Raw genomic sequence first — 26,387 nt, forward strand, 5'->3', positions numbered from 1 at the left:
TTTCTATGCTTTGTTATCCTAGTGTTAAAGTGGAAATATCTATGAATTTGTTATATAAGTATGCAAAACAAAAAGTATTAGGTAAATTTAATATTAATTGTTCTTAATTTTACAAAATTTTATGATTTGCTTCTTTTTTAAACTTAAGTTACAGAGAAAAACCAAATTATGTTGGTGCAACCTTTCAAGGGAGGCTGTGTGATAAATACTATGGAGGAGGTGTTGCTCTGGTATGGTACGGTTTAAGTGACTTGGCTAAGATGTATAAGTACGATGCTATTTAGAGTAATATACAATTAACTATTTCTGTATTTTATTATGGCTAAGTATATTAAAATTTGCATAATGATTCTAGGGATCTTTGTTCCTGCTGCTGACAGAAATGTGTGAACTATAAGAAGTTTAACTTAACACATATAACACATTTAACTTAATACATATAAAATTTTTACAATTTTCTTCTTGTGAGTTCAAATTACCCTCTTTTAGAAAGTTATGGTAGTGATCTATTTTATAGTCTTATAAGATGCTCATAAATTTTTAATATACTCAATATTTAATAACTAATTTTAATTTCAAGCTTAGATTTTGAGCATTTTCTTCATTATGTAGCTGATTCAATTATGAAGCAAGTTAAAATAAAACTTTTGAAACTATTTATCAATTGCCGCAAAATGCTTCCTGGGACATAGGTGAAGAAAAACAGAATCAAATGCAATAATTGACATTTCTATCTTAGCAGAAAATCTTGGTGTGCTTAAAATTGGTATGTTTTTGCTCCTATTTCACAACGCTTTGGTTATATATATATAGAACTTGTTATATATATATATATATAGAACTTGTCTTCTTAAGAAAACAGTAAAGATATTGGTATGTTTTAGAAAGAAGTAAGGGTATATGAAATGAATGTTGGTCTTAAGAACAAATAAGAAGAAAACCACACCATATAATAGTCTAATGGAAGAAATGTAAAGATGGCCAAGGAAGAAGAAACTTAAAAACAATAATGTAAAATAAAATGAATAGAAAATAATCAAAGGAAATGTTTTAAACATACCCTAATATAATGACAATCATGTGAATGTAAATGAATTAAACTCACCAAGTAAGAGATGGAGTCTCTGATGGATTTTAAAAAAAAAATTTAAGTTCAAACATTAGTTCTTTACAAAAAATACATTAATGGGGCAAAGTGAAGGTGAATATAAAATAATAAAACATACTTTGGTTAAATAAGAAGTAAACATGAGAAAATGGAATTTAGAGTAAAATACACTATAGATAGCAAACAGGTGTAAACTGTTTGTAGCTTTTTTATTTTGCAGTACGCGGGCCTCTCACTGTTGTGGCCTCTCCCGTTGCGGAGCACAGGCTCCGGATGCGCAGGCTCAGCGGCCATGGCTCATAGGCCTAGCCGTTCCGCGGTATGTGGGATCTTCCCGGACCGGGGCACGACCCTGTGTCCCCTGCATCGGCAGGCGGACTCTCCACCACTGCGCCACCAGGGAAGCCCCTGTTTGTAGCTTTATATGTAGAAGTTTTGCAAATATTTTGTTTGATTTATTCCTAGTCATACCAGTAAATTCTATACTGTTTGATGATATTAGTAAATACTACATTTTAAGTATAATTTATGAGTTTCTGTTATGTTGAAAAACAACTGAATGTTATACACTGACTTGTATACAATAATATTTCTATATTTATTTCTAGTAGTTTTAGATTTAAATTTTTCTGTGTCCAACTTTGTCATATGTGAATTAAAACAATTTTTTTCCAATATGTCTATCTTTTATTTTTTTTAATGTTTTTCTCCTATTGAATTGCCTAGGATCCCAAGAACAATTCAAGTTGAACAATGTTTAACTGAATTCATAGTAGACATTTTTGTATCATTCCTGATCTCAAGGGAAAAACTCTCAATATTGTACTATTAGGTATTATGTTCATTCTGGTTTATCATAGACATTCTTTAACGTAATAAGAAAGCTCAATTCCATTTCTAATTTTCTAAACTTTAAAAAATGTATTTTATTTTTTTATCCTGTCATTATTTTTGACGGGGAATTAATTCCATTTAAAGTTATATGAATTTTTTTCTAAATGTCCCATTTTGGTAACAGATTTTTTACTATAGCTATTGATATGTTCATATTGATTTTGTTCTTACTTTATTGAAATGTTTTCTCTTTTGTATAGAATTCAGTTTTCTTTTACGATATTGAAGAGATGTCAGTGCATTCCTAATCAAAATCTCAGCAGGCTTTTGGGGGTAAAATTGACAAGCTTATACTAAAATCTTATAAATAAAGAAAATAGATAAAGCAGTTTGGAAATTGAGTAAAAGTTGAAGATATAAACTTTTTATAAAAGTATGGTAGTTAAGATATTGCAGTGTAGATAAACTGATTAGGCAATATGTCAGGCAGAATATCAGGCAGAATCAGGCAGAATAGTTAAGGATATTAGTATCTAGTGAATTTTGCAGAAAATAAACCTTTAAATCAGTGAGCCAATTATCCAACCTAAAATATGTGGAAAGATGGAAACAACATTGCCCTAAAACTTGCTGAACACAGGTAATAGTGAAGATAAAAGCAAAAATCAAAGAAAGACAGATGATCAGTAGGACGGAGATATTCAAGAAAGATATTAGGCCTTTAAAAAATTAAGAACAAAAATATTTCTGGCAAAACTATTTTTATAAGACAGAGTAGGAATATATTAATAAAATTACAAAAATAATGGAGAACTACAGATATAAATAACATTTAAGAGATAATAGAACAATTTATAACTTAAATAAATTTGAAAACTTAGACAAATAGTATATTGTTAATAGAAGCCCATAATTTACTAAAATGTTACACAAGAAGAACTAGAAATTCAGAATAACACCAAGGTATTAAAAGAATTGATATATTATTTTAAAATCTCACAAGGGGAAAAACAATGCTTTTAGGAACACATTCTACACAATTTTGAGGGAACCAATTATTTCAATCTTATATTTGCATTTCCTAATAAGAAGATACATTAGGAGAATATGATAAAAATTGATGGGATGTGAGGTAGGCTATTTTAGCTGGGGTGATCAGAGAAAAATTTCGAGGAGAAGGTTTTTAAGAAGAGGAATGAATGATGAGACAAAGGCAGTCATTGCAAGACCTAGGAAATCAGAACCGATGAAAATGATCATTAAATTCAAGGCTTTCAGATGGAAATGAATATCAAGAACAAGATGGCTGTGAAAATATTGATTGTCGAAGTAAGCAACAGACTAATCATATACAGCCTTATGGATCTTGGTAAATCGTTTTGGATTTTATCCTCTTTGCAATGAAAAGGCACTGGAAGTTTTGAAGCCAGAGAGAAATATTTCTCTGGTTACCTTATACAAAAGTGATCGTAGAGGGGTGAGGATCCACAACAAGGAGACCGTATAGGAGACAATTGCAGATGAATGGTATTAACTGGTGTTTTATTCTTGGATATGCGAGAAGTAGCTTTTATCTGGTATATATCATGAAAGCAGAACATATAGGGCTTGCTAAGTTACTGGATACATGCCATGAATGGCATGGAAACATCAGTGATTATGCTCAACATTCTTCTTGAGAAGCTAGGTAGAGGAAGGCAGGGCAGCTGGCTTTGGGGGCAGAGGGGAATATAAGGGTGGAAGAAAGCTTCATTTTGAACCTGAACCTGTAAAGTTTGAGACATGCTTGTGGTGGTTAATTTTATATGTCAACTTGGAGGGGTTTGATGAGATTAATATTTAAATCAGTGAAATCTGAGTCAAGCACTTTGCCCTCCATAATGTGGGTTGGCCTCATCTAATCAGTTGAAGGCTTGAATAGAACAAAAAGTCCATCCTCTTCAAGCAAGAAGAAACTCTTCAGCAGAATACCTTCAGGCTTCATCTGTGCCATCGGCTCTCCTGTGTGCCCAGGCTGCCAGCCCACTCTGCAGGTTTAGACTTGCCAGCCTTCAGAATTGTGTGAGCCAGTTCCTTATAATAAGCCTCTTCATGTATAATATTCCTTATCGTATGTGTGCGATTGATTCTATTTCTCTAGAGAAGCCTGATTAATACAATGGCTAATAATTAAACATAAATATATACTTAAATATTAAAAGGTAGGTACAAGATAGAGTTGATGATGATGAATAGATGATAGATACATAGATAGACAGCTTTATGTCTCCTTTCTCCAGCACCACCTTGTCTTAATAACTACAGTTTTATGGTAAATCATCGAAAATTATAGTGTAAGCCCTACTACTTCTTCTTCAGACTGATTTAGCTTTTCTAGGTTTTCTGACTTTCTCTTTTAAAATCAGCTTGTCAGTTTCAACAAAAACTACTCTGACTTTGGTTTTGAATTGAATCTTTAGGTCAATTTGACATCTTAACAATACTGATTATCCATGAAATTGATAAACATGTGCTTTTTATTGCTTCATATAATGCTTCATATAATGTAAGCAATAAAAAGAAGTACTGTTATACTCACCATTGATCTCAAAAACTGTATGTTGGGCAAAAGAAACCACAAACAAAAGAATCTTTACTTCGTATGCCATTTTCTGAAGATAAAGTGTAGGAAAGATAAACCATATTGCTAAACATCAGAATAGAAGTTAAATTTTGTGGCAAGATAATTCCTGAAAACTTGCTGGAGAGAACTTCCTGAGTGATAAAAATATTTTATATCTTATTCACTGTCGTGGTTGTGTAGGTATGTGTCACATGCACACATACATGCACTTCACAAATATGTGTGTATATATGTGTGCACAAATAATATGTATAAATAAATTATGAATGTGTGTATATAGATATTGTATATATACATATATGTATGTGTATGTATATTTATATAAAACTGCATCAAGGCACTTAAGATTTGTACACTTGACTTAAGATAAATTATTTAAAAAGCATGAAGCCATCATACAGAATAAAATGTTATTAGTAATTTCAGAGGGACAATAATCAAAAGAGATTTTTTAAAGTTTTAATTTCAGCTATTAAAAATTATCAGGTTGTTTTCTCTTTATAAGTTTCAAACTCATGTATAATGCTACAGAAATTTTAAGAATAAGAAAAAGAACAGACTATGTCACCAAAGGAAAATTAATATATCAATATTAACATAAAACAGCAAAACGTTTTTCAAGTAAAATAAATATGAATTTTAAGTGATTCATTATTTAGGATGAAATATACTTTGACTATCATTATATGAATAAACCTGAACTCATATGTACCTAGCTAAATAACTCTAAAATAAACAAAGCAATAATTAATCTCTCAGAACAAAATTTAGAAAATTTAAACACTATTGATAAGCTTTGTCTGAAAGGCCTATGTAGAATCTTGATTCCTAAATTAGAGACTACAAAACATACATGGCAGACACATTTATAGAAAATGACCACATGGTACACAATAAAGGAAGTCTCAATACTTACTTGTCAGGAAATTTCTCAGCCTAGTGATTGGCACATAAGAAGCCATAACAAACACCAGGTGCTGTTCTTGTTATTTGACAACTGTTGTCCTAAGCAGGCATTATTCACCAAAAGAAACTAGTCTGCTTAGTTGTAAATTTTTTCTAAAAATATTTTTAAAAATCCAATGCTAAATATAATTTTACTTTTTCCCTTATGTTATTTTCATAACAGAAGTAGTCATAACCATAACTTTTAGCAAATTCTCGTACTCCAGTCCATACATTTTTCAAGGTTTTCGTACTAGTCTGTTATGGACTAAGTTGTGTCCCCCTAAAATTCATATACTGAAGCCCTAACCCCCAGTGTGGCTGTATTTGGAGAAGGGGCCTTTAAGGGAGTCATTAAGGTTAAAGTAGGTCATAAGCCTGGGCCCCTAATCCAATAGGACTGGTGTCTTTGTGGGAAGAGGAGGAGCCAGCACACAAGGAGGGAGGGCCACTGAGGACACAGGGCAAAGGCAGCCCTCCAGAAGCCTGGGAGACACACCTCACCAGAAACTGACCCTGCTGGCACCTTGAGCAACGTTCTCTGTGATATTGTTTGAGGGCAGCCCAAGCTGAGTAATAGAAGTAAGAGTGTCAGAAAGGGAATGTAAAGAAATTCCATCTCAAATACAAAACCATGTCTTTGATCCTTTGATACAAGGAAAGGAGAGACCAGAACATATGCACTAATCAGAAGATAAAGAATAAAAAAGTTGCATATTGGGATTTTATACAAATCACATGAAATTTTTTGGATGTTGTTATTTCCCTCTTACTGCGCTATGAGTGATAATAAGGAACAGGAGAGACGGAGAAAACGAAGCAATTGTAGGGCTTCCCTGGTGGCGCAGTGGTTGAGAGTCCGCCTGCTGATGCAGGGGACACGGGTTCGTGCCCCGGCCCGGGAGGAGCCCACATGCCGCGGAGCAGCTGGGCCCGTGAGCCATGGCCGCTGAGCCTGCGCGTCCGGAGCCTGTGCTCCGCAACAGGAGAGGCCACAACAGTGAGAGGCCCGCGTACCACACAAAAAAAAAAAAAAGCAATTGTAAAGATATATTGATTGAATGATTGCCAGGCCTTTCCTACAATATCCTGAAGACAGGAAAAGCTGAATAACTACACTGATAACATAATAGTCTCTTATTTATTATATTATTATTTATAATATCCTATTATTTAAATGGGCAAAATTTATCAGAATCCGTCATTTTCTTCCCCATAGAATCAAGCATTCCTCCTCCTCTTCATCTACCTCCCCTTGCCCCCTCCCCCTCCTCCTTCTCTTCTTTTTGTTCTTCTCCCTCCCTCCCTCCTCCCTCCCTCTCTCCCCCTCTCTCCTCCACCCCTCTCTCTCTGAAAATGGATGGTACATTCACCTGTGTTATTTTGATAAAGGGACCATTTATCAATGTGTACGCAAGATGTAGGGACTTTGCATTACCTCAGGGCTAGTAATAAAGATATGTAATTGTCCCCTAGGCTTGAAGGAAAGGACAGTGTCAGTTTATTAGGGTTATACATGGAAGGTAGAAACCTCTACTCAAGGGTTCAGACAGTCATAGGTACCCTGGAAGTGATGGTAATAAATACCCTGCTCTTTTCTCACCCTTTCCTCCCCATTAGACCAAATCAAGGTGAGAGCAGAGGGCAAAGGAACCCTTTGACATAATCCATTGGTATAGTCCTTCTGATCTGGAGAGTAGGGTGGAAAGTAATGGAAAGTTGATTGACAGAGGCAAACAGAAGATACCAAAATATATCCCTAGGAACCTATCCTGAAGTATAGTCATCAATGTTATTAGATATATTTGAAGGGATATTGTGATTTGTGGATTTTTCTTAAAAATCGTATGTTTAGCATGGTCTAAGTGTGCTATAATAAGCATCTTACATTTGTTAAAAAGTGATAAAAGCATTTAGTTTTGAAAATAAAGTTTAAGCAACTGTGGAGAGTTAGCATTCTTATCAGTCATTATTATCATAATATATATTAATTCAGTGAGCTAATTTATGTTTTTTAAATGCATGAAACAGCATATAAAATATTATCTCCTATAATTAAATTATAAATGAGCACAAACTGTTCATTTATAATTGATACTGTGTGTGTATATGTGTGTGTCTTTAAAGACTTTCTTTTATGAGTACAAACATGGTTATAGCTATTGTTATATATGATTAACAAGTTATTGGGACAAATATGTTCTTGGCCTGATGCCACCAAATGAACCATACATTTACATTTTTGTAAAATTTCACACTTCACTTTTCATATTTTCCTTATATTGATAATGGTACCTGTAACATATTAGGCCAACATGGATGGCATTTCTGTGATTAACATATCTGATGTCTCTATTCTATTTTATCATGTGACTATTTTTAATAATTACATTATACTCCAGGTAAATAAATTATCTCCTAAAATGTGAATGTATACATGTATGGTTTTTTCCCCAGCACCCCAGAACCATAAGTCTGGAATCACTTGCAGTTATTATGGCTCAATTACTGAGCCTTAGTATGGGAATAACTTATGATGACATCAACAAATGCCATTGCCCAGGAGCTGTCTGCGTAATGAACCCAGAAGCAATGTAAGATGCTTTGCTTTTATATGCTTTACATATATAGTTTATATGAAAATAAGTTTGGTGTATTTTGTTTATGAAAGTCTATGTTATTAAAATAATTATTAATGGTCGAATATAAACTGTGGCCAATGACCCCAGATCAAAATATGTATTCCAGTGCCCCTGCTGCATATCTCAATATTTCTTGTAATCTAATGTCACACTTGCTATCTCATGTGACTTACCTCTACATTTATCACTGTTACTTGCATGATTTTATAATTTAATGCATGATTTGATAAGCCAAGTATGGGCTTGTGTTCGTTATACAAGAATGATTTATTAGAGGAGGCGTTTTGCAGCAGTTATCATGCCTCAAAGGCCTACTGAAGTTTTTGCTATTATCCTCAGTATTTAGAATATGCTATGAGATTTTACGGAATTAGAACCAAATAGTCAGGAGATTTATGGAAACCATCATCCAGTCAGTGACTGGACCCAGTCTCTTATACTTTTTATTTATTTTATTTTTTTAAACTGTAACCCAACAGTACATTTTATTTAACAGTACATTTAATTTCTTTTATATTATCTCTAATATTTTGCCTTTTTTTCACTTTCCAATTTCTCCCCAAAGCACCTTAATCAACCAAAAAACTTAGCCTACAATCTTAATGAATGTTGAAATTTTTTTCATTAATTTTTTAACATAACTTTGATTCTTGTGTAGATATGAAAAAAATAGAAATTCCACTTAAAAATATATAATTATGGCCTGTATAAAATTGGTGGAATTATTAACACACATATAGAAACCATTCATCTGTGGAAATGCTTTTTTAAAAAGCTTAGTTTGACAAATTACAATCTTGCAAAAAATGCTTATTAATCATATCTTTAAATGCTTTGCATCATTTGAATAGCATTGCATGATTCTAAAATTTTGGACAACACAGACATTTTATTCATCATTGAATGGCAAAAAATGATGTGAAAATCTACTATTTAAAGGAAAATCTGAATAAAGAGGGCATATTTGAAAAGGATTCATTGCTGTCTTTAAACTGGTGGGAAACATCTTCTAGAATTATTCATCTTTAATGCCTTTTGACACTATCACATTCAGTGATTTTGCACAGGACGGAGTCCTAGTAGGACATATGCCTTTCTGAGGCAGGTGTCCTCAATCTAACCTTAAAATTTGGCTTATTAAATAGAAGTACTTAAGGAGTTTAACATGTTATTTTGTTTCTGTAATCCATAGAAAATACATGGCCCACACTGATTTTTTTACAAAAGACTGTCATTTTTCTGAGGGCTCACAATCAGTAGTCCATGTTTTATTCAGTCTATGTATCCAGCGAGTCAGACATGCTACCTAATATGTTTCCGAATTTCAACTTTCTTTGACATTTTAATATTTTAATTAGGAACTTTGTTTCTTTAGATAAAGAAGTTGTCGTTATGAAACTGTGCTTTTTTGGCTCATTCGAAGGTAGCAATATATCTGAGCTTTGGAAACAATGACTAAGGAAAAAAATGTTTAATAAAATACATTGAGATAGAACAGAGTATAGCTTTTTTTTTTTTAATTTTAAGTAAAATGAAAGTAAAAGAGAATGGTAGTTTTCAAATACATCCACAAATTGTTGCTACTTCTCCCTTCAAGAGGTAGAGTTTAATTTCCCTCCTATTGAGTATGGGTTGGATTTGGTGACTTGTTTTCATCAAATAGACCATGGTAGAGTTGATGGTGTGTGACTTTCAAGATTAGATAATTAAACAGTTTGAAAATTTCTCTGTACTCTCTCTTTGATCAGGTGCCCAGGTTGAAGCTAGGTGCCATATCGTGAGGACAGTTTAGTAACTTTATATAGAGGTCCATATGGCCAGAAACTGGGGCCTCTTGCCAATAGAATGAAAGGGCAGATAAAAGCACAGCTGTAAACATTACTTCATATAACTTAAATTTATGGTTTCATTTAAGGCCAATGGTCTGCTCCTAGCTTTACAAAAGCTAAATGTATTATACAAGGAAGTTATGTATAAGAGGCTCTATTATCAAGGAAAAATGGGAGAATAGAGAATGAGAACATCCAGCAAATATGTGCAAGGATTCAAGCTGCAAATAAATTATCCAATTGGATATAATTATGATTGATAATCTCTTCCTAATGACAACATTCATTATCAGAAAGTGTACCCCTCTATAAACAAGTTCACACAGAGTAAACCTCTTGCATTGCCTAGTTCTCAATAATATTAAAGTTCTATCAATTTTTCTCCTTCTGTTTTCTGGTATTTAGATAGAAATCATCTGAGTTGTTGGCAATGTAATAATAAATCTATTATTTATGGTTAATATAATTAAAGAGTATATTCAAGCTGGATGCAACCACAAAAAACACCAAAATTGGTAGTTTGTCCAAAAATTTCTAATGTTTTTCATGGTCCTCATGCAAAAAACATTTTCCTGTAATAATCCACATGACTAGAATTTGAGTCTATTGCCTTAAAATTTAGTAATTTTATATTAGCTATATTTATCATTAGATTATAGACTTTTCTTCTGAGGCTAGTCAATTTACGGAAGCGACAGTTACATAAAAGTCTGATGTTTGATGTATTTTTAGTCATTCCAGTGGTGTGAAGATCTTTAGTAACTGCAGTATGGAAGATTTTGCGCATTTTATTTCAAAGTCACAGTCCCAGTGTCTTCAAAACCAGCCACGTTTAGGTTCAACATACAAAGTGGCAGTTTGCGGTAACGGAAAAGTCGAAGAAGGAGAACAATGTGACTGTGGGGATCAGGAGGTTGGTACTAATTTGGAAGATTACACACCAGAATTACATAAAAAATTATTAGTTAATTTTTATACTGTCACACTGCCATTTTACCTAATTTATCAAACTTCCTTTTCAACAAAGACCTTAAGGATGTATACTGGGATTATATTAATGAGTACACTTAAATATTGGTATATGAATTCAGCAGTTTGTAGATTATTCATACTGGTGATTTTCAAGGTCTTAACCCTATAGCTCAGCGGTCCTCAACATTTTTGGCACCAGGGATGGTTTCGTGGAAGACAATTTTTCCACGGACGGGGGCGGGGGTTGGTTCAGGTGGTAATGCAAGTGATGGGGAGTGATGGGGAGCGGCAGATGAAACTTTGCTCGCTCACCCACCACTCACCTCTCGTTGTGTGGCCTGGTTCCTAACAGGCCATGGACCAGTACTGGTCCCCTGCTATAGGTGAGTTGACCTAGGTTTATACTTCCCCGCTTGAGCATACACTTCCTTAGTATGTCTTTTTTTTTTTTTTTTGCGGTATGCGGGCCTCTCACCACTGTGGCCTCTCCTGTTGCGGAGCACAGGCTCCAGACGCGCAGGCTTAGTGGCCATGGCTCACGGGCCCAGCCGCTCCGCGGCATGTGGGATCTTCCTGGACCGGGGCACGAACCCGTGTCCCCTGCATCGGCAGGTGGACTCTCAACCACTGCGCCACCAGGGAAGGCCTATTTTTGCTTTTATTTCTATTACTTTCTATGATTTATGTCAGAGAATATTTTGCCTATATTCTCTTCTAGGAGTTTTATGGTGTCGTGTCTTATATTTAAGTCTTTAAGCCATTTTGAGTTTACTTTTGTGTATGGTGTGGGGGAATGGCCCAACTTCATTGATTTACATGTGGCTGTCCAGCTTTCCCAACACCACTCGCCAAAGAGACTTTCTTTTCTTCACTGTATATTCTTGACTCCTTTGTCAAAGATTAATTGACCATAGGTGTGTAGGTTTATTTCTGGGTTCCCTATTCTTTTCCATTGATCCATATGTCTGTTTTCGTGCCAATACCACACTGTAGCTTTGTAGTATTGTCTGAAGTCTAGGAGGGTCATACCTCCTGCTTTGTTCTTTTTCCTCAGGATTGCTTTGGCAATTCTGAGCCTTTTATGGTTCCATATAAATTTTAGGATTATTTATTCTAGTTCTGTGAAAAATGCCATGGGTAATTTGATAGAGAGGGCATTAAATCTGTAGATTGCTTTGGGCAGTATGGCCATTTTAACAATATTAATTCTTCCAAGAGCATAGGATATCCTTCCATTTCTTTGAATTATCTTCAGTGTCCTTTATTAATATTTTATAGTTCTTAGCATATAAGTCTTTCACCTCCTTGGTCAGGTTTATTCCTAAGTTTTTTTTTTTTTTTGGATGCTATCTTAAAAGAGATTTTTTAAAAATTCCCTTTCTGATATTTCATTATTAGTGTAAAGAAATGAAACCGATTTCTCTATGTTAATTTTATTTCCTGCTACCTAGCTGAATTCATTTATCAGTTCTAGTAGTTTTATGTGGAGTCTTTAGGGTTTCCAATATATAGTATCACAACCCACTCATATCAATGGACAGATCTTCTAGACAGAAAAACAATAAGGCAACAGAGATCCTAAATGGTACAATAGAACAGTAAGACTTAATTGATATTTTCAGGACATTACATCCAAAGAAAACCAGAATACACATGCTTTTTCAAGTGCACCTGGAACATTCTCTAGGATTGACCACATCTAGGGCACAAAAGAAGCCTCAACAAATTTAAGAGCATAAAAATTATTTAAAGTATCTTTTCTAACCACTATGGCATGAAACTAGAAATCAACCACAGAAAAGGAAATGAGAAAAAAATGATTACATGGAGACTAAGCAACATGCTACTAAAAAACAATGGGTTAATGATGAAATCAAAGAGGAAGTTAAAAAATACCTTGAGGGCTTCCCTGGTGGCACAGTGGTTGAGAGTCCGCCTGCCGATGCAGGGGACAAAGGTTCATGCCCCGGTCCTGGCAGATCCCACATGCCACGGAGTGGCTGGGCCCATGAGCCATGGCCGCTGAGCCTGTGCGTCCGGAGCCTGTGCTCCGCAATGGGAGAGGCCACAGCAGTGAGAGGCCCGCGTACTGCAAAAACAAACAAATAATAAATAAATAAATAAATAAAGACCTTGAGACAAATGACAATGAAAATACAAACATACAAAATCTACGGGATGCAGCAAAAGCAGTTTTTAGAAGGAAATTCAGAGCTATACAGGCCTTCCTCAGAAAACAAGAAAAATCTCGAATTAACTATGTAACCTACCACCTAAAGGGATTAGAAAAAGAAGAACAAACAAAACCTAAAATCAGCAGAAGGAAGGAAATAATAAAGATCAGAGAGGAAATAAATAAAATAGAGATTTAAAAATAGAAAAGATCAATAAAATTAAGAGCTGGTTCTTTGAAAGAGTAAACAAAATTGACAAACCTCTGGCCAGGCTCACCAAGAAGAAAATTGAGAGGACCCAAATAAAATAAGAAATGAAAAAGGAGAAATAACAACTAATAGTGCAGAAATACAACAACAACAACAACAACAAACCATAGGAGAGTTGAACTATGAACAATTATATGCAAATAAATTCAACAACCTAGAAGAAATGGACAACTCTCTAGAAACATACAGCCCACCAAAATTGAATCAAGAAGAAATAGATAATTTGAACAGACCAAGCACTAGAAGTGAAATAGAATATGTAATTTAAAAAACTCCCTACAAACAAAAGTCCAGGACCAGATGGCTTCACAGGCAAATTCTACCAAACTTACAAAGAAGAACTTACACTGATCCTTCTCAAACTCTTCCAAAAGATTGAAGAGGCGGGAACATTCCCAAAGTCATGCTATGAAGCCACCATCGTCCTGATACCAAAACCAGAAAAAGACACTACCAAACAAGAAAATTATAGGCCAATATCTTTGATGAATATAAATGCAAAAATTCTCAACAAAATACTAGCAAACAAAATCCAACAACACATAAAAGAGAGCATACACCACGACCAAGTTGGATTCATCCCAGGTTCACAAGGATGGTTCAATATACGCAAATCAATTAATGTGATATACCACATCAACGAAAGAAAAGACAAAAATCACATGATCACCTCAATAGATGCAGAAAACGCATTTGATAAAATTCAATATCGATTCATGATAAAAACTCTTACCAAAGTGGGTATAGAGGGTCCTTATTAGTTATCTATAGGTCTTTATTAGTTATCTATTTTATAGATAGTAATGTGCATGTGTCAATCCCAATCTTCCAGTTTATCCCTCCCCCCGACCCCTGCAAATAAACTTATGGTTATCGATGTCTTGGCTTTGGTGGACTCTGGGACTTCAGAAAATCCTACTACGAATATAGTCAAACCTACTGATATAAAGAACACTGGGTTTAGCACATTAGGTGACCAATAAATGTTAAATAAATGAATGAATAAGTGGTTTTATTTTTTTCTGTTTGCCAACATTTAAGTTAAGCATCAGTCTGTATATTATATAATATGTTGTCCTCATTAAAATATCTATTTAATGTAAATAAAAGTTGGAACATACTTCAGAGCATTTGATTTGCCTTTCAGGATTGTGCAGCTCTGCCAGACCCATGCTGTAACCAAGCCACATGTAGACTCAATGTTGGGTCAGCTTGTGCTACTGGACCGTGCTGTAATGCTTGTGCTGTAAGAGCCTTTTAAAAATTTTGTATTACCTACATTAGTAATGTTATCATTTTTTATAATATTTAAATGTTCACATTCTGCTGTACTCAATATCATTTACTTCACCCCACCAGTTTATAGCAAAAGGACAAGTGTGTAGGGCTTCCACTGATGAATGTGATCTCTCTGAATATTGCAATGGTACATCTGCAGCATGTCAAGAAGACCTTTATGTTCAGGATGGGCATCCATGTGCAGAGAATCAATGGATCTGTGTGAACGGAAAATGTATGAACGGGATAAAACAATGTTTGGAAATATTTGGTGAAGGTATTTATCATAATTTGATTTTCTGTATATATTTTTTTCTGGAAACTGACTAACATACATATCTTTATATATATTAGAATAGACAAAGGATATTATGAAATGAAGCTATTAATATGTCAAAAATATATTAACCTCTAGAGGTATAGAAAAAGATAGTATCACCAGGAAAAAAATAACTGAAACAAAACTCAATCATTCCAATAAAAGAAAGCACTCAGAGAAATTAAGAATTGGTGTAAGTCAAGTATTTGTTTTATAATCTAAGATAAACAGAAGAAGAATAATATAATAATTAGAAACTAAAAACTAATAAAGGGGAGAAAAACAAAAGCAATTAACATATTTGATTAACCCAAAAGAAGGCAAGAACAGAGTAAATAAAAGAACAAAGGATATGAAAATAAATAGTAATATGTATTGATATTTACATATTTAGCAATTACATTAAATATAAAACCTGTGTTAAATATTCAATTTAGGGAAAGGATGTAGCAAGAAGTGACGATGCAACTACAAGAAAATGACTAGAAAAATCAAGGTGTATTGCACTGATGATATTTTTAAAGGCTTTAGAGTACAGTGAAACCAAAGACAATTAATTTAAATCTCTGCAGGATAGAAACTTTGCCTATCTTAGGGAACAACTGACAGCCATTTATGTTCCTAGGGACATATGCAGACTCTGAAAGTTGAAGATCAAGCTTGGCTTAGCTAGAGATCTTCAAGAAAAAAGAAAGATAAACTAGAAAAGTTTTAGCAGTTGGAATTGAAGGGGAGGGGCTGTCAAAACCATAGGCTATTTTTCCATGAGGTGTCTGCATCTTTGGAACTTAAACGCTGCTCAGAAACTTGGTCAATTTAATAGATTAAAAAAAAAATTTACAAGGCATTACAAATTTTCTTGTAGTCACAAGATGATCAAAGACCAAATGGTAGAGGAATTTTACCTTTAAAAAAAATCTTAGTCTTCCTCCAGAACCTTTTGCTACATTTTCTTTTTTTTTTTTTTTTTTGCTGTACGTGGGTCTCTCACTGTTGTGGTCTCTCCCGTTGTGGAGCACAGGCTCCGGATGCGCAGGCTCAGAGGCCATGGCTCACGGGCCCAGCCGCTCCGCAGCATGTGGGATCTTCCTGGACCGGGGCACGAACCTGTGTCCTCTGAATTGGCAGGCGAACTCTCAACCACTGCGCCACCAGGGAAGCCCCCTTTTACTACATTTTGAACTGCCTGTGTTGGTAGGCCAGGAAGCTATGCTGAGACTAAAGGGCATATATTTATCCCTGGCAAACTTTCAGTGAAGAGAAGATAAATGTTTGCAAGGCTCTCAGTTGGTAGGGTACAAGGGTCACACCCAAGATAACGAGGTGAATCCAGAATAAAACTGTACATCAGCCTTGGCCCATATAATTGCCTGATTGGACTTAGGTGATCACTGCCTTGCCCAACCCGCCTAACTGTTCCAACCATCATATAGTTGGATCATGTCTTATAATACATTCTGTCAATCTCTTCTTTTTGATTGAAGTGTTTAATCTATTCATGTAAGTAAGGTAATATTTCCATCTGCTATTTTGCTATGTGTTTTCAATATATCTTATACTTTACCCTCTATTCCTCAATAACCTCTTCATTTGTATTGAATAGATATTTTCTAGTGTAATAGTTTAATCTCTTTGTGGTTTCTTTTACTATATATATTTAGTTATTTCTGAGTGGTTTGCTTAGGTGTTACAATTATTATCTTAAGACATTCAATTATTAACTTAATATCAAAAGTAAACAAAAAGCATATATATACCTCTGTTTTCCCATCCCTTGTTCTATTTCTGTCAAACATCTTACATCTTTATGTAAGTCTAGTGAAAATGTTTTATAATAATTGTTTTTATGCAATTATCTTTTAAATTCTATAGAAGAGAGTCCAAACAATAGATATGTTTATACTATCTATTATATTTTCTTTTACTTTATTTGATAATTTACTATATTAGCATTGTGTTACTTCATGTAGATCCTGGTTACCTCCTAGTGTCCTTTGATTTCAGCCTTAAGGATGCACTTTAGTAGGTCTTGCTGGAAAGGTTTGCTAAAGATGAGTTCTCCCTGACTGTGTTTATCTTGGAATGCTATCATTTCTCCCTTAATTTTCTGAGGAGAGTTTAGCCAAATATAGAATTCTTAGTCTTTTCCTTTCAAAACTCTATAGATATCAGCCTACTGTCACCTGGCCTCCTTGTCTTTAATGAAGAGTGGAATCAATTTCACCATGATCTGTGGATCTCTTTAAGATTATTCCATGTGGAGTTTTTAAAGAAATCTTCTTGTAAAAATATAGATATAGGTATACATTAAATTTGAAAAGCTTTCAGTCATTATTTCTTAAAATACTTCACTGCCCTTTTCTGTTTTTTCCTCAGTTTGGGAATCCCTATAGGCCAATATTTCATACGCTTGATGTTGTCCCACTGGTCCAGGAAACTATTTTTGTCATTTGATTTTCTTTCTTTCCTCATACTAGATAATCTCCATTGACCTATCTTCAGGTCAATAAAACCTGCCAGATTAAATCTATTGATTTTTAAATTTCTGTAGTGAAGTTTTTCATTTTAGTTAATACAGTTTTCAACTTCAGAATTTATATATGGTTCCCATTTTTATTTAAAAGTCTATATTAGTATTTCCCATTTAGTTTTTAAGAGATGGTTTCCCCTAGTGACTTGAACATATTTGTAACTTGAACATATTTGTAATAGCTAATTTAAGTCTTTGTCTACTGGATTCAAAATTGGGGCTCTCTGAGGACATTTTCTGTTGGCTTTTTTTTTTTCTGGGTATGTAGCATAATTTCATTTTTTTGCATATAGTGTAAATTTTTTTAAAAAAACTAGAAATTTTAGACAATATATTTTAACAATTTTGATTCAGATTTCTCTAAGGTTTGTTGTTGTTGTTGTTGTAGTGTAATAGTTTAATCTGCTTATTTGTTTAGTGACTTTCCTGGACGAATTTTTCCAGTTCTGTATTCTGTGCTGTGTGCATCCACTGAGTTCTGATAGTTCCACTGATAGTTTGTTGTTTTTTTTTCTCCCAAGTTCTTGTTTTTATTTTTAAGCCAGGCTTCCTAGGGATAACTCCAAATTAGTACAATTTAGTGCCAAGCCAATAACCCATCAGATACCCTTCAATGCCTTGACTCTTTATTTTCTACCCTATGCCAAGGATAGCTTCAAGCTTCAGGCAGTTTGCAAAACCGCCATAGCTTTCACTTCTTGCTTGTTCAGGACCTAAATATAATCCAGAGAAGAGTGACTGGGAACTTCTCTTCCTCAGGATTGTTCTTGGCATGTGTACATCTTTTTAGACCCAGTTATGTGTTAAGTTTTCAACATCACTTATGATCATCTAGTTCTCCAAGGTTTCCTTTTAAACTCCCAGCAGGCTCTTGTTTGCCTCAACTGCTGTAATGTTGCTGTCATCTTTCTATTATTTCAGTAATTCCCTGAGTGTAAGGCTCTTTTTCCCACTGAGCCGAGCTCTAACTCAAACCAAATAACAAAATCACCCCGGGAACAGAGATCTTCTAGGTAAGTGAAAGTTTGGAAAATGTTCAGACTGTGCTCTGGTGATTTTAACAAAGCTCAAAATAGGTCAGACCTCTTCATTAGCTGTAAGGCTGCTGGCTTTTGGCTACCCTGCCACTGAGGAAAGATGAAAATATCCCCAAAGTAATACAGCACTGAGCCTTCTGTCTTAACAACTGTATCAGCCAGGATTCCACCAGAGAAACAGAATCTTTCCCTGTACCCTGTTTATTTTATCTTTATATACCCAAATCAGATGCCATCCCCTCAGGCCAGAGCTTCAGAAAAGCAAAGAGGTCTCTCTCACAGCAAGACTAATCCTGCATTTTAGCCTGCTGCCTGTGCTGTGACCTGGGGCTAAAAACTTCTAATTGTTAGCAGCCCAGGGGACCCAGGAATGCAACCCCCCCTGGCACTAGAGCCAGGTGATCTAGGGGTGTCCCTGAGAAGCACCACACATAAAAACCAGAGCACAAGATGCATGTAAAGGCTCCCCTCTGGGAAATACTGGCACTCTGGAGTGTGGCAGGGTGAGAACATGACATTAGCACTCACCCACCAAAGTCTCTGTGAAGGGTTAGGGCAGGTCCTTAGACATGGGTTTCATTAGAAGCCTGCCCCTCAGGCCACAGCTACTGAGATAAGCTGACAGGCCTCTTACCCAGAAAGACTGGGCTCCTCTGACTGCTGCCTCTTGCTGTGCCCTGGGTGTGGTAGCCAGTTAAGAACTCTGTCTCCTGTAGTTACAGTCTTGTAGGACCCTTGAGCATAAACCACGCATCAGAAGCATTTCACAGTTCTCTATAGCCTTGTGGGTCTCGTGGACGTGAGTGCTTGTTGGTTATCAAAGCTGGAGGTTTTAGGGGCTCATCTTTCTGGCGCAGGTCTTAAAAGTTGTGGTGCCTGATGTGAGAGCCAAACACTTCACCCCTCAGGGAGGAGCTCCACGTTTTGAGTTCCCTCCCAACTGTGGATCGCCATTGCCAGGATGGGTTTCCAGCAAGGTGGTGTCTCAGCCTTGCCTACCTGCTTCAGTGTGGCTTTCCTCTTGTTGGCTCAGTGTGAAGTGGTCACTCCGCCAGTTTTCAGGTTTTCTTCACCGGAAATTGTTCCATATGTAGCTGTAGATTTGGTGTATTTGTGGGAAGTTGTGAGTTCGGGATCTTTCTACTTTGCCATCTTGAATTGGAACCTCTATTTCCATCAGCATTTTAAAGAGGTTACTCCGCTGTCATATGGCTTTCATATTTCTGACGAAAAATCCGTTATGTTGTGTCTCTTTTCTCTTTGAGCCATGAAGACACTCTTTGGTCTTTGGTTTGTAGCAGTCCTCATATCATCTGTTTGAATGTGCGTTTGTGTGGAGTGCGTGCACGTAATTCTGCTTAGTGTTCCTGAGTGCCTTGGAACTGTGGTGTACATACTGTATTATTATACAGATTTTTAACTTTCAGCTTATGTTTATATTTAACTGTCTCTCCATAATTATTTCAATTTATTTATTTTTGATACCTTGCCTTCTTGAAGATTTATATCCTTTGTAATTAATTTTAGTATATATGTACCATGGTTCTCCTACTCAATTACATGTAGATGTCTCTATTTTATATCTTTTCTTGAATATTTTACATAAAGGCATATTCCTAGTTAAAATTTTTTTCACTGTCTTCCTCTTCAATTTTTGACTTACAGAAACTGTGTCTTCATTCTAAATGCTTCTCTCATATAGACACTGCAATCTTATATAGATACATCCATCTTTTTCTTCTGTTAAGTATATGAAGTAAGAGACTAATCACTTTTATTAAACCAGAAACCAATAATTGTTAACGTTTAGTTAGAGTTTTGATTAGGTTCAGTCTATATCTAGTTCACTCTTGTTTCTAGGGCATAACTCTCCAGGGCTTTCAACTGAGAGATCGTATATTTACTGAGACTCCTTCCCCTGGCAGGTATGTAATCACAATGCAGAAACTGCAGAAAAATATGCTCTGCTTTCTGGAAGTCACCTCCTTATATTTTAATCTCCTTCTCTTCACATGTTTAGAAGCAGGAAAATGTCTTAAGAGGGGACTATACTATATGTTGAGGCCCCCGAGTCTCTAATTTTATCACTATAGTCATAAAAGATCCTCCAACTTTGGCCTTTTTTTGTCCAATGGCCTGCTTCCCTAGCTAAGCTTATAATTTTGATTTCTCACACATAGCTATGTTTCCAAGTGACCTCTGGGATGCTTATTTTCAGTTTACTACTGCCTCTAAGACTTTCAACTGAGATCCTGATGGGTCCACAGGGCCTCCTCTTATGCTGTGTCATTTTTCTTCACAGTTAAATCTCCCTATCAAAAGTTTTTGGCTCAGTCCTCCCATTAGAGTAGAATTAACTGAGTCATGATAAATAACCTGCTCTTTAAGTAGACTGAATCTTATGAGAATTAAACACATAATGTGTGTGGACTGAATAGTAAATATGAAAATAAATCAGCTGTGACTCCAGGAATTTTTGGTCTGGGGAAATTAGGATAAAAAAATAAGATATTATTTTAATGATTTGTCTTGAAAACACATTTATATGAAAACACTATTGACCAATAAGTCAATTATTTGTTTAAAAAAGTTTCTTATATACTTATATATTTCTAGACTTACTAAAAATTAGAAGATAAACTGCATACTGTAGTTAATCCTAAGGTATCTGTTTGGATAGTAGACAAGATGCTTTCAATATTTAAATATTTCATTGAAGTAGTTTTTTTGTGATTTTAAAACTAGGTTTTATTTTCAATTTTGTATTATGCTCTTATTTTGTGCAATATTGTAAACAATCTCAGAATTTTAAGTGTACTCATTAATTATTTTAAATTAATGTAAGTTCAATATGACTAACCACAAATTTTTATTTTTCAGGTTCAGGTTTTGGTACTCAAGAGTGTTTTGATCAACTTAATTCTAAGACTGATCCATCTGGGAACTGTGGCTCAAATGCTTCAGGGTACACACAGTGTAATCCTAAGTATGTTCTAGGAAATCTATCTGAGAAACTTTATTTATTGCTTTATATTTGAAAATACCATGAGATAATTTACTTTACATGTAAGTGAAATGTCACTTGATCATGAAGTAAGACTATATTTAATCAAATTATAAATGTCTCAAGTACAGAATATCTGTACTTATCTTTCTCACACATCCAAACTATCCCTTGTTCCACCCCACAGAGCATTTAATTTACATATAGTTACATTAATTACCCATTAGTTAGAAGGACTGATCAGTTTTATTTTGCATGCTGTCACTTTAATTTTACAAAGGATGATCATTCTTCATAGTGATCTGATAAAAATGAATGAATTTTTACTATCCAGGAAGTAAAGCAATGTGTTTAAGTACATATACTCCACAAGCAGACATCTTGGTTTCAAATACTAATCCCAATACTTACCTACTTGTGTGACTTTGGACACGTGCCTCACTTTTCTGATATTTAAAATATGCATATCAATTTCACTAACGTCATTGGGCTTGTGCCAGTGTGGAATTTAGACACTCTATGAAAAGCACTTAGAATGGGACTGACACATATGAGGGTTAATTGTTAACTACTATGATTATTATATATACTAGAACTAGAATTATATATACTAGAACTAGAATGCTACTGTTACTATAATATTTTACTTTGTTACTATTTCAAACTTGGTTTGATAGCAAAAGAAATTTCTTGTTTTGCATGAATAGCAAAAAGACTTCCCATATAGCCTCTACTCAGTGGTTTACATTTTGCGCATTTGCTTTATCCTTCTGTTTTTCTAACTCTCCTCTCCTTTCCTCCCTTCAAGACGATTTTCCTAAACCATTTGAATGTAAGTTGGTTACTATGTTTCATTATCCTTAAATAAAGCATTGTATTTTCTTGAGAACAAAGGTTTTTTTTTTTTAATGGCTCTATTGTAGTTGTCAACCACAGTTCTCAATAAAACTTCATTCATTATCTCAATAAAGTATTTATAGGTCTTTTTTCTTGTTCAGGAGCAAATCCAGAGTCACGAGTTTGTTAAACTTTAATCTAGAACATTCTTTTTGTTTCCATTTCTTTTCCTGTTTTTTTTTTAAAAAAAAATACTACAAGCCAATTATTTTGTAATATTTTCCTCAAATTGGGTTTGTTTGATATTTTTCATCATTAGATTCATGTCGTAAATTTTGGCAAGCTTGCCACTGAAGTAGTGTTGTACCGTCAAGTGCAATTTTTAAAAGGTACATGCCATTTTCTCTCAAAGTTGGATATTTTAAGTTAAATTATTTGGTAACGTTAATTTTCTTTAGGTCTCTATTGTAAAGTTACACTTTTCCTTTGTGTTTAATGTGTTAATATGGGGAGAGTTAATATTGAGACCATGGACATGTTCTGTTCTTCTTCGAACTTTCACCCACTAGTATTAAGGTTCATTGATGATTTTCTAACTCCATTATTGCCTCCCCCTTTAAGCTAGAAATGTATTGTAGAAAGAAGTATTATTTTTATTTATTTATTTATGTTTGTGTATTTATTTATGTCAGTTCAGACACAGCAATTGTTATTTGACTCAATATTATAGAATATATTACTATCATTTATTTTAACACTTACTTTTTCAAATTGTCTCAATTTGGGCTAGTGAGAGTTTCTTTTAGCTGGCCACAATATTCTTTTCAAAAGTCTGTATGACACTTTAAAAACTTACACATTTTTCCAGCACAAAAAAAGATGTTCTAGGCCCCTGTTATATTTTTCCTACCCTTGTTCTGGATTCAGCTGTTTCTCTAAGTAGCCCAGATTCCTTTTAGTAGAGAAGAGTATTTAGTAAACATCTGAGAACCAGGTGTGCTTATTTCTGCCGTTTTCCATTATCTCTAAGTCTTCTCAGATAACAAAGCTAGAACATACATGTATCACATTTATTTCTATATCCACGTATTATATCTCTGTTTTTAAAACGTGAACTTATAGTGATAATTTTATTTCCAGACACCACAAATATATACAAACTACATCTTACATTCATAAGTTGCTTTTTCATATGCTCAAGCCCAGAAGCACAAAAGTTTGTTTCATAACTGCTAAAGCATATACTGACTAAAGGAAGCTTTCTAGCTGTTAGGATTATATTTTCTTTTAAATCATTGATCCTTTTATATTAGCTGCTATAAAGTGCTTCTCTGCTAATTGCAATATCTGGGTCATTTGGATATTGATATCTAGTGCTTTATTTGCACCTATATCACATTTTAACTTTTTGGCATGCATTGCAATTTTTTGACTTTATATTGGTTACTATGAGTAATACATAATGGAAACTTTGCATATATTTATGATTTTCTGTATAAGTACTTACAAACATTATATTAGTTTCAGAGGTAGAACATAGTGATCCAACATTTTTTATAGATTACACACCATACAAAGTTATTATAAAATACTGACTATATTCCCTATGCTGTATATTACATCCCTTTGGCTTATTTATTTTGCCATTGGTAGTTTGTACCTCTTAATCCCTTTCACCCATTTTGTACTTTCCGTACACCTCTCCCTTCTGGTAACCACTAGTTTGTTCTCTGTATCTGTAAGTCTGTTTCTGTTTTGTTATATTTGTTTGTTTGTTTTATTTTTAGATTCCACATATAAGTAAAAACATACAATATTTGTTTTTCTCTGTCTGACTTATTTCATGAAGCATGAAGCAATATACTATCCAGGTCCATCCATATTCTTGCAAACGGCAACATTTCATTTTTATTTGTGGCTGAGTGATACTCTATTACATATATAATATACAAATAATATAAATATATCTCACATCTTTATCCATTCATCCAATGCTGGGTTCTTAGATTGCTTCCATATCTTAGCTATTTTAAGTAATACTGCTATGAACATTGGGGTACATATATCTCTTTGAAGTAGTGTTTTCATTTTCTTCAGATAAATATCTAGGAGTGGAATTGTTGGATTTTATGGTAGTTCTACTTTAATTTTTTCTTTCTAGGAAAGTCCATACTGTTTTCCATTTGGCTGTACCAATTTACATTCATACCGACACTTTACTACAGTTTCCCCACACCTGACCAATGCTTGTTTTTTTGGGGGTCTCTTTGATAATAGCCATTCTGACAGGTGTGAGATGATATCTCATTGTGGTTTTGATTTGCATTTCCCTCATGATTAGTGATGTTTAATGTCTTTTCATGTACCTGTTGGCCTTCTGTATGCCTTTGGGAAAATGTCTATTCAGGTCCTTTGCCTATATTTTAATTGATTTTGGGAGGCTGTTGTTTTATTGAGTTGTATAAGTTCTTTATATATTTTGGATATTACCCCCTTTACAAATATCTTCTTCCCATTCAGTAGGTTGCCCTTTTGGTTTTTTGTTTTTTGGTTTTTTTTGCGGTACGCGGGCCTCTCACCGTTGTGGCCTTTCCCGTTCCCGTTGCGGAGCATAGGCTCTGGACGCGCAGGCTCAGCGGCCATGGCTTACGGACCCAGCCGCTCCACAGCATGTGGGATCTTCCCGGACCGGGGCACGAACCCGTGTCCCCTGCATCAGGCGGACTCTCAACCACTGCGCCACCGGGGAAGCCCTCTAATATGTAATCTTTTTGTCTGGTTTCTTTTACTTATGTTTTTGAGATTCATCCATTTTGTAGCCTATATCAGTAGTTTGTAGCTTCTTATTACTGGGTAATATTATATGGTGTGGATATAAACATTTTAAAATCATGTACCACTTAATGGGCATTTAGAATGTTTCTAGTTTAAGGCCATTAAGAACAATGCTGCTGTGGATGTAAGCTATTATATAGAGAATGGATAAACAACAAGGTCCTACTGTATAGCACAGAGAACTATATTCAGTATCCTATGATAAACCATAATAGAAAAGAATATTGAATATATATATATGTATAACTGAACCACTTTGCTGTACAGCAGTAATTAACACAACACTGTAAATCAACTATACTTCAATAAAAAAATCAAGAACAATGCTGCTGTGAACATTCTTGTGCAGTATTTTGTTTGTTTGCTTTGTAAAGCCATGTATTTGTTTCTCTTGGGCTATAACAAGTGTGAAGGTGCAAGTCTTTATGTAGACACATATTTTAAAATTTCACTTGGATGCACACTTAGAAGTAGAATTGCTGGGTCACATGGCAGCTATATGTTCAACATTTTAAGAAGCTTCCCAAATATTTTCCAGAGTTACTGTACCATTTTACATTTCCAGCAAATATGTATCAGAGTTCTAGCTTCTCTACATCCTTTTCTACATCACCAACATTTGATATTGTCACGACTTTTTGTTTCCTTGTTTATTTGTGTGTCATTCTAAAAAGGTATCTTACTCTGGCTCTAATTTGCATTTACCTACTGATTTATGAAATTACCACCCTTTCATGTGATTATAAGGCATTTGTATATCTTCTTTGGTAAAATGTCTTGGTAGATCTGTAGCCCACGTTTAAATTGGGTTTTGTTGTCATTATTGAATTGTGAAAATTCTTTTACGTATCAGAATAGAATCTTTATCAGATATATAAATTGTAAATATTTTGTCTAGGTCTATCTTTTCTTAATGACAACTTTTTGAAGATCAAAAGATTGTAATTTTGATGAAGACCAACTTATCCCTTCATTTTTTTACAGATCTTGCTTTTGGTACAATACCTAAGAAATCTTTGCCTCATTGCATAAAAGTGATAAAAGCAGAAATGTTTGTTTTGTTCCTGATTGTAGAGTGATAGCATTCAATCTTTCTACTTTATCCCTGATACTACTAGTAGGTTACACATACAGCTCTATCAATTTGAGG

The 26,387-nt window shown here is 34.5% G+C and overlaps 2 protein-coding genes across 2 annotated transcripts in view; one reads left to right on the plus strand and one right to left on the minus strand.

Annotated features, from left to right (window-relative positions):
* ADAM2 (ADAM metallopeptidase domain 2) overlaps positions 1 to 26,387 on the plus strand; it is a 100,025-nt gene that overhangs the window by 41,072 nt on the left and 32,566 nt on the right. Inside the window, exons 10-15 of the mRNA XM_033415023.2 lie at positions 149 to 230; positions 7,968 to 8,104; positions 10,714 to 10,894; positions 14,545 to 14,643; positions 14,757 to 14,952; positions 21,442 to 21,547. Coding sequence (XP_033270914.1) covers positions 149 to 230; positions 7,968 to 8,104; positions 10,714 to 10,894; positions 14,545 to 14,643; positions 14,757 to 14,952; positions 21,442 to 21,547 — 801 coding nt within the window. The remainder of the gene's footprint in view (positions 1 to 148; positions 231 to 7,967; positions 8,105 to 10,713; positions 10,895 to 14,544; positions 14,644 to 14,756; positions 14,953 to 21,441; positions 21,548 to 26,387) is intronic.
* The window catches only part of LOC101284300 (disintegrin and metalloproteinase domain-containing protein 5-like), a 207,613-nt gene that overhangs the window by 30,775 nt on the left and 150,451 nt on the right, over positions 1 to 26,387 (minus strand). Inside the window, exon 27 of the mRNA XM_033415017.2 lies at positions 12,850 to 13,042. The gene's annotated coding sequence lies outside the window, so the exon portion shown is untranslated. The remainder of the gene's footprint in view (positions 1 to 12,849; positions 13,043 to 26,387) is intronic.

This window comes from Orcinus orca, chromosome 21 (genome assembly GCF_937001465.1).
Source record: "Orcinus orca chromosome 21, mOrcOrc1.1, whole genome shotgun sequence".
NCBI lineage: Eukaryota > Metazoa > Chordata > Mammalia > Artiodactyla > Delphinidae > Orcinus > Orcinus orca.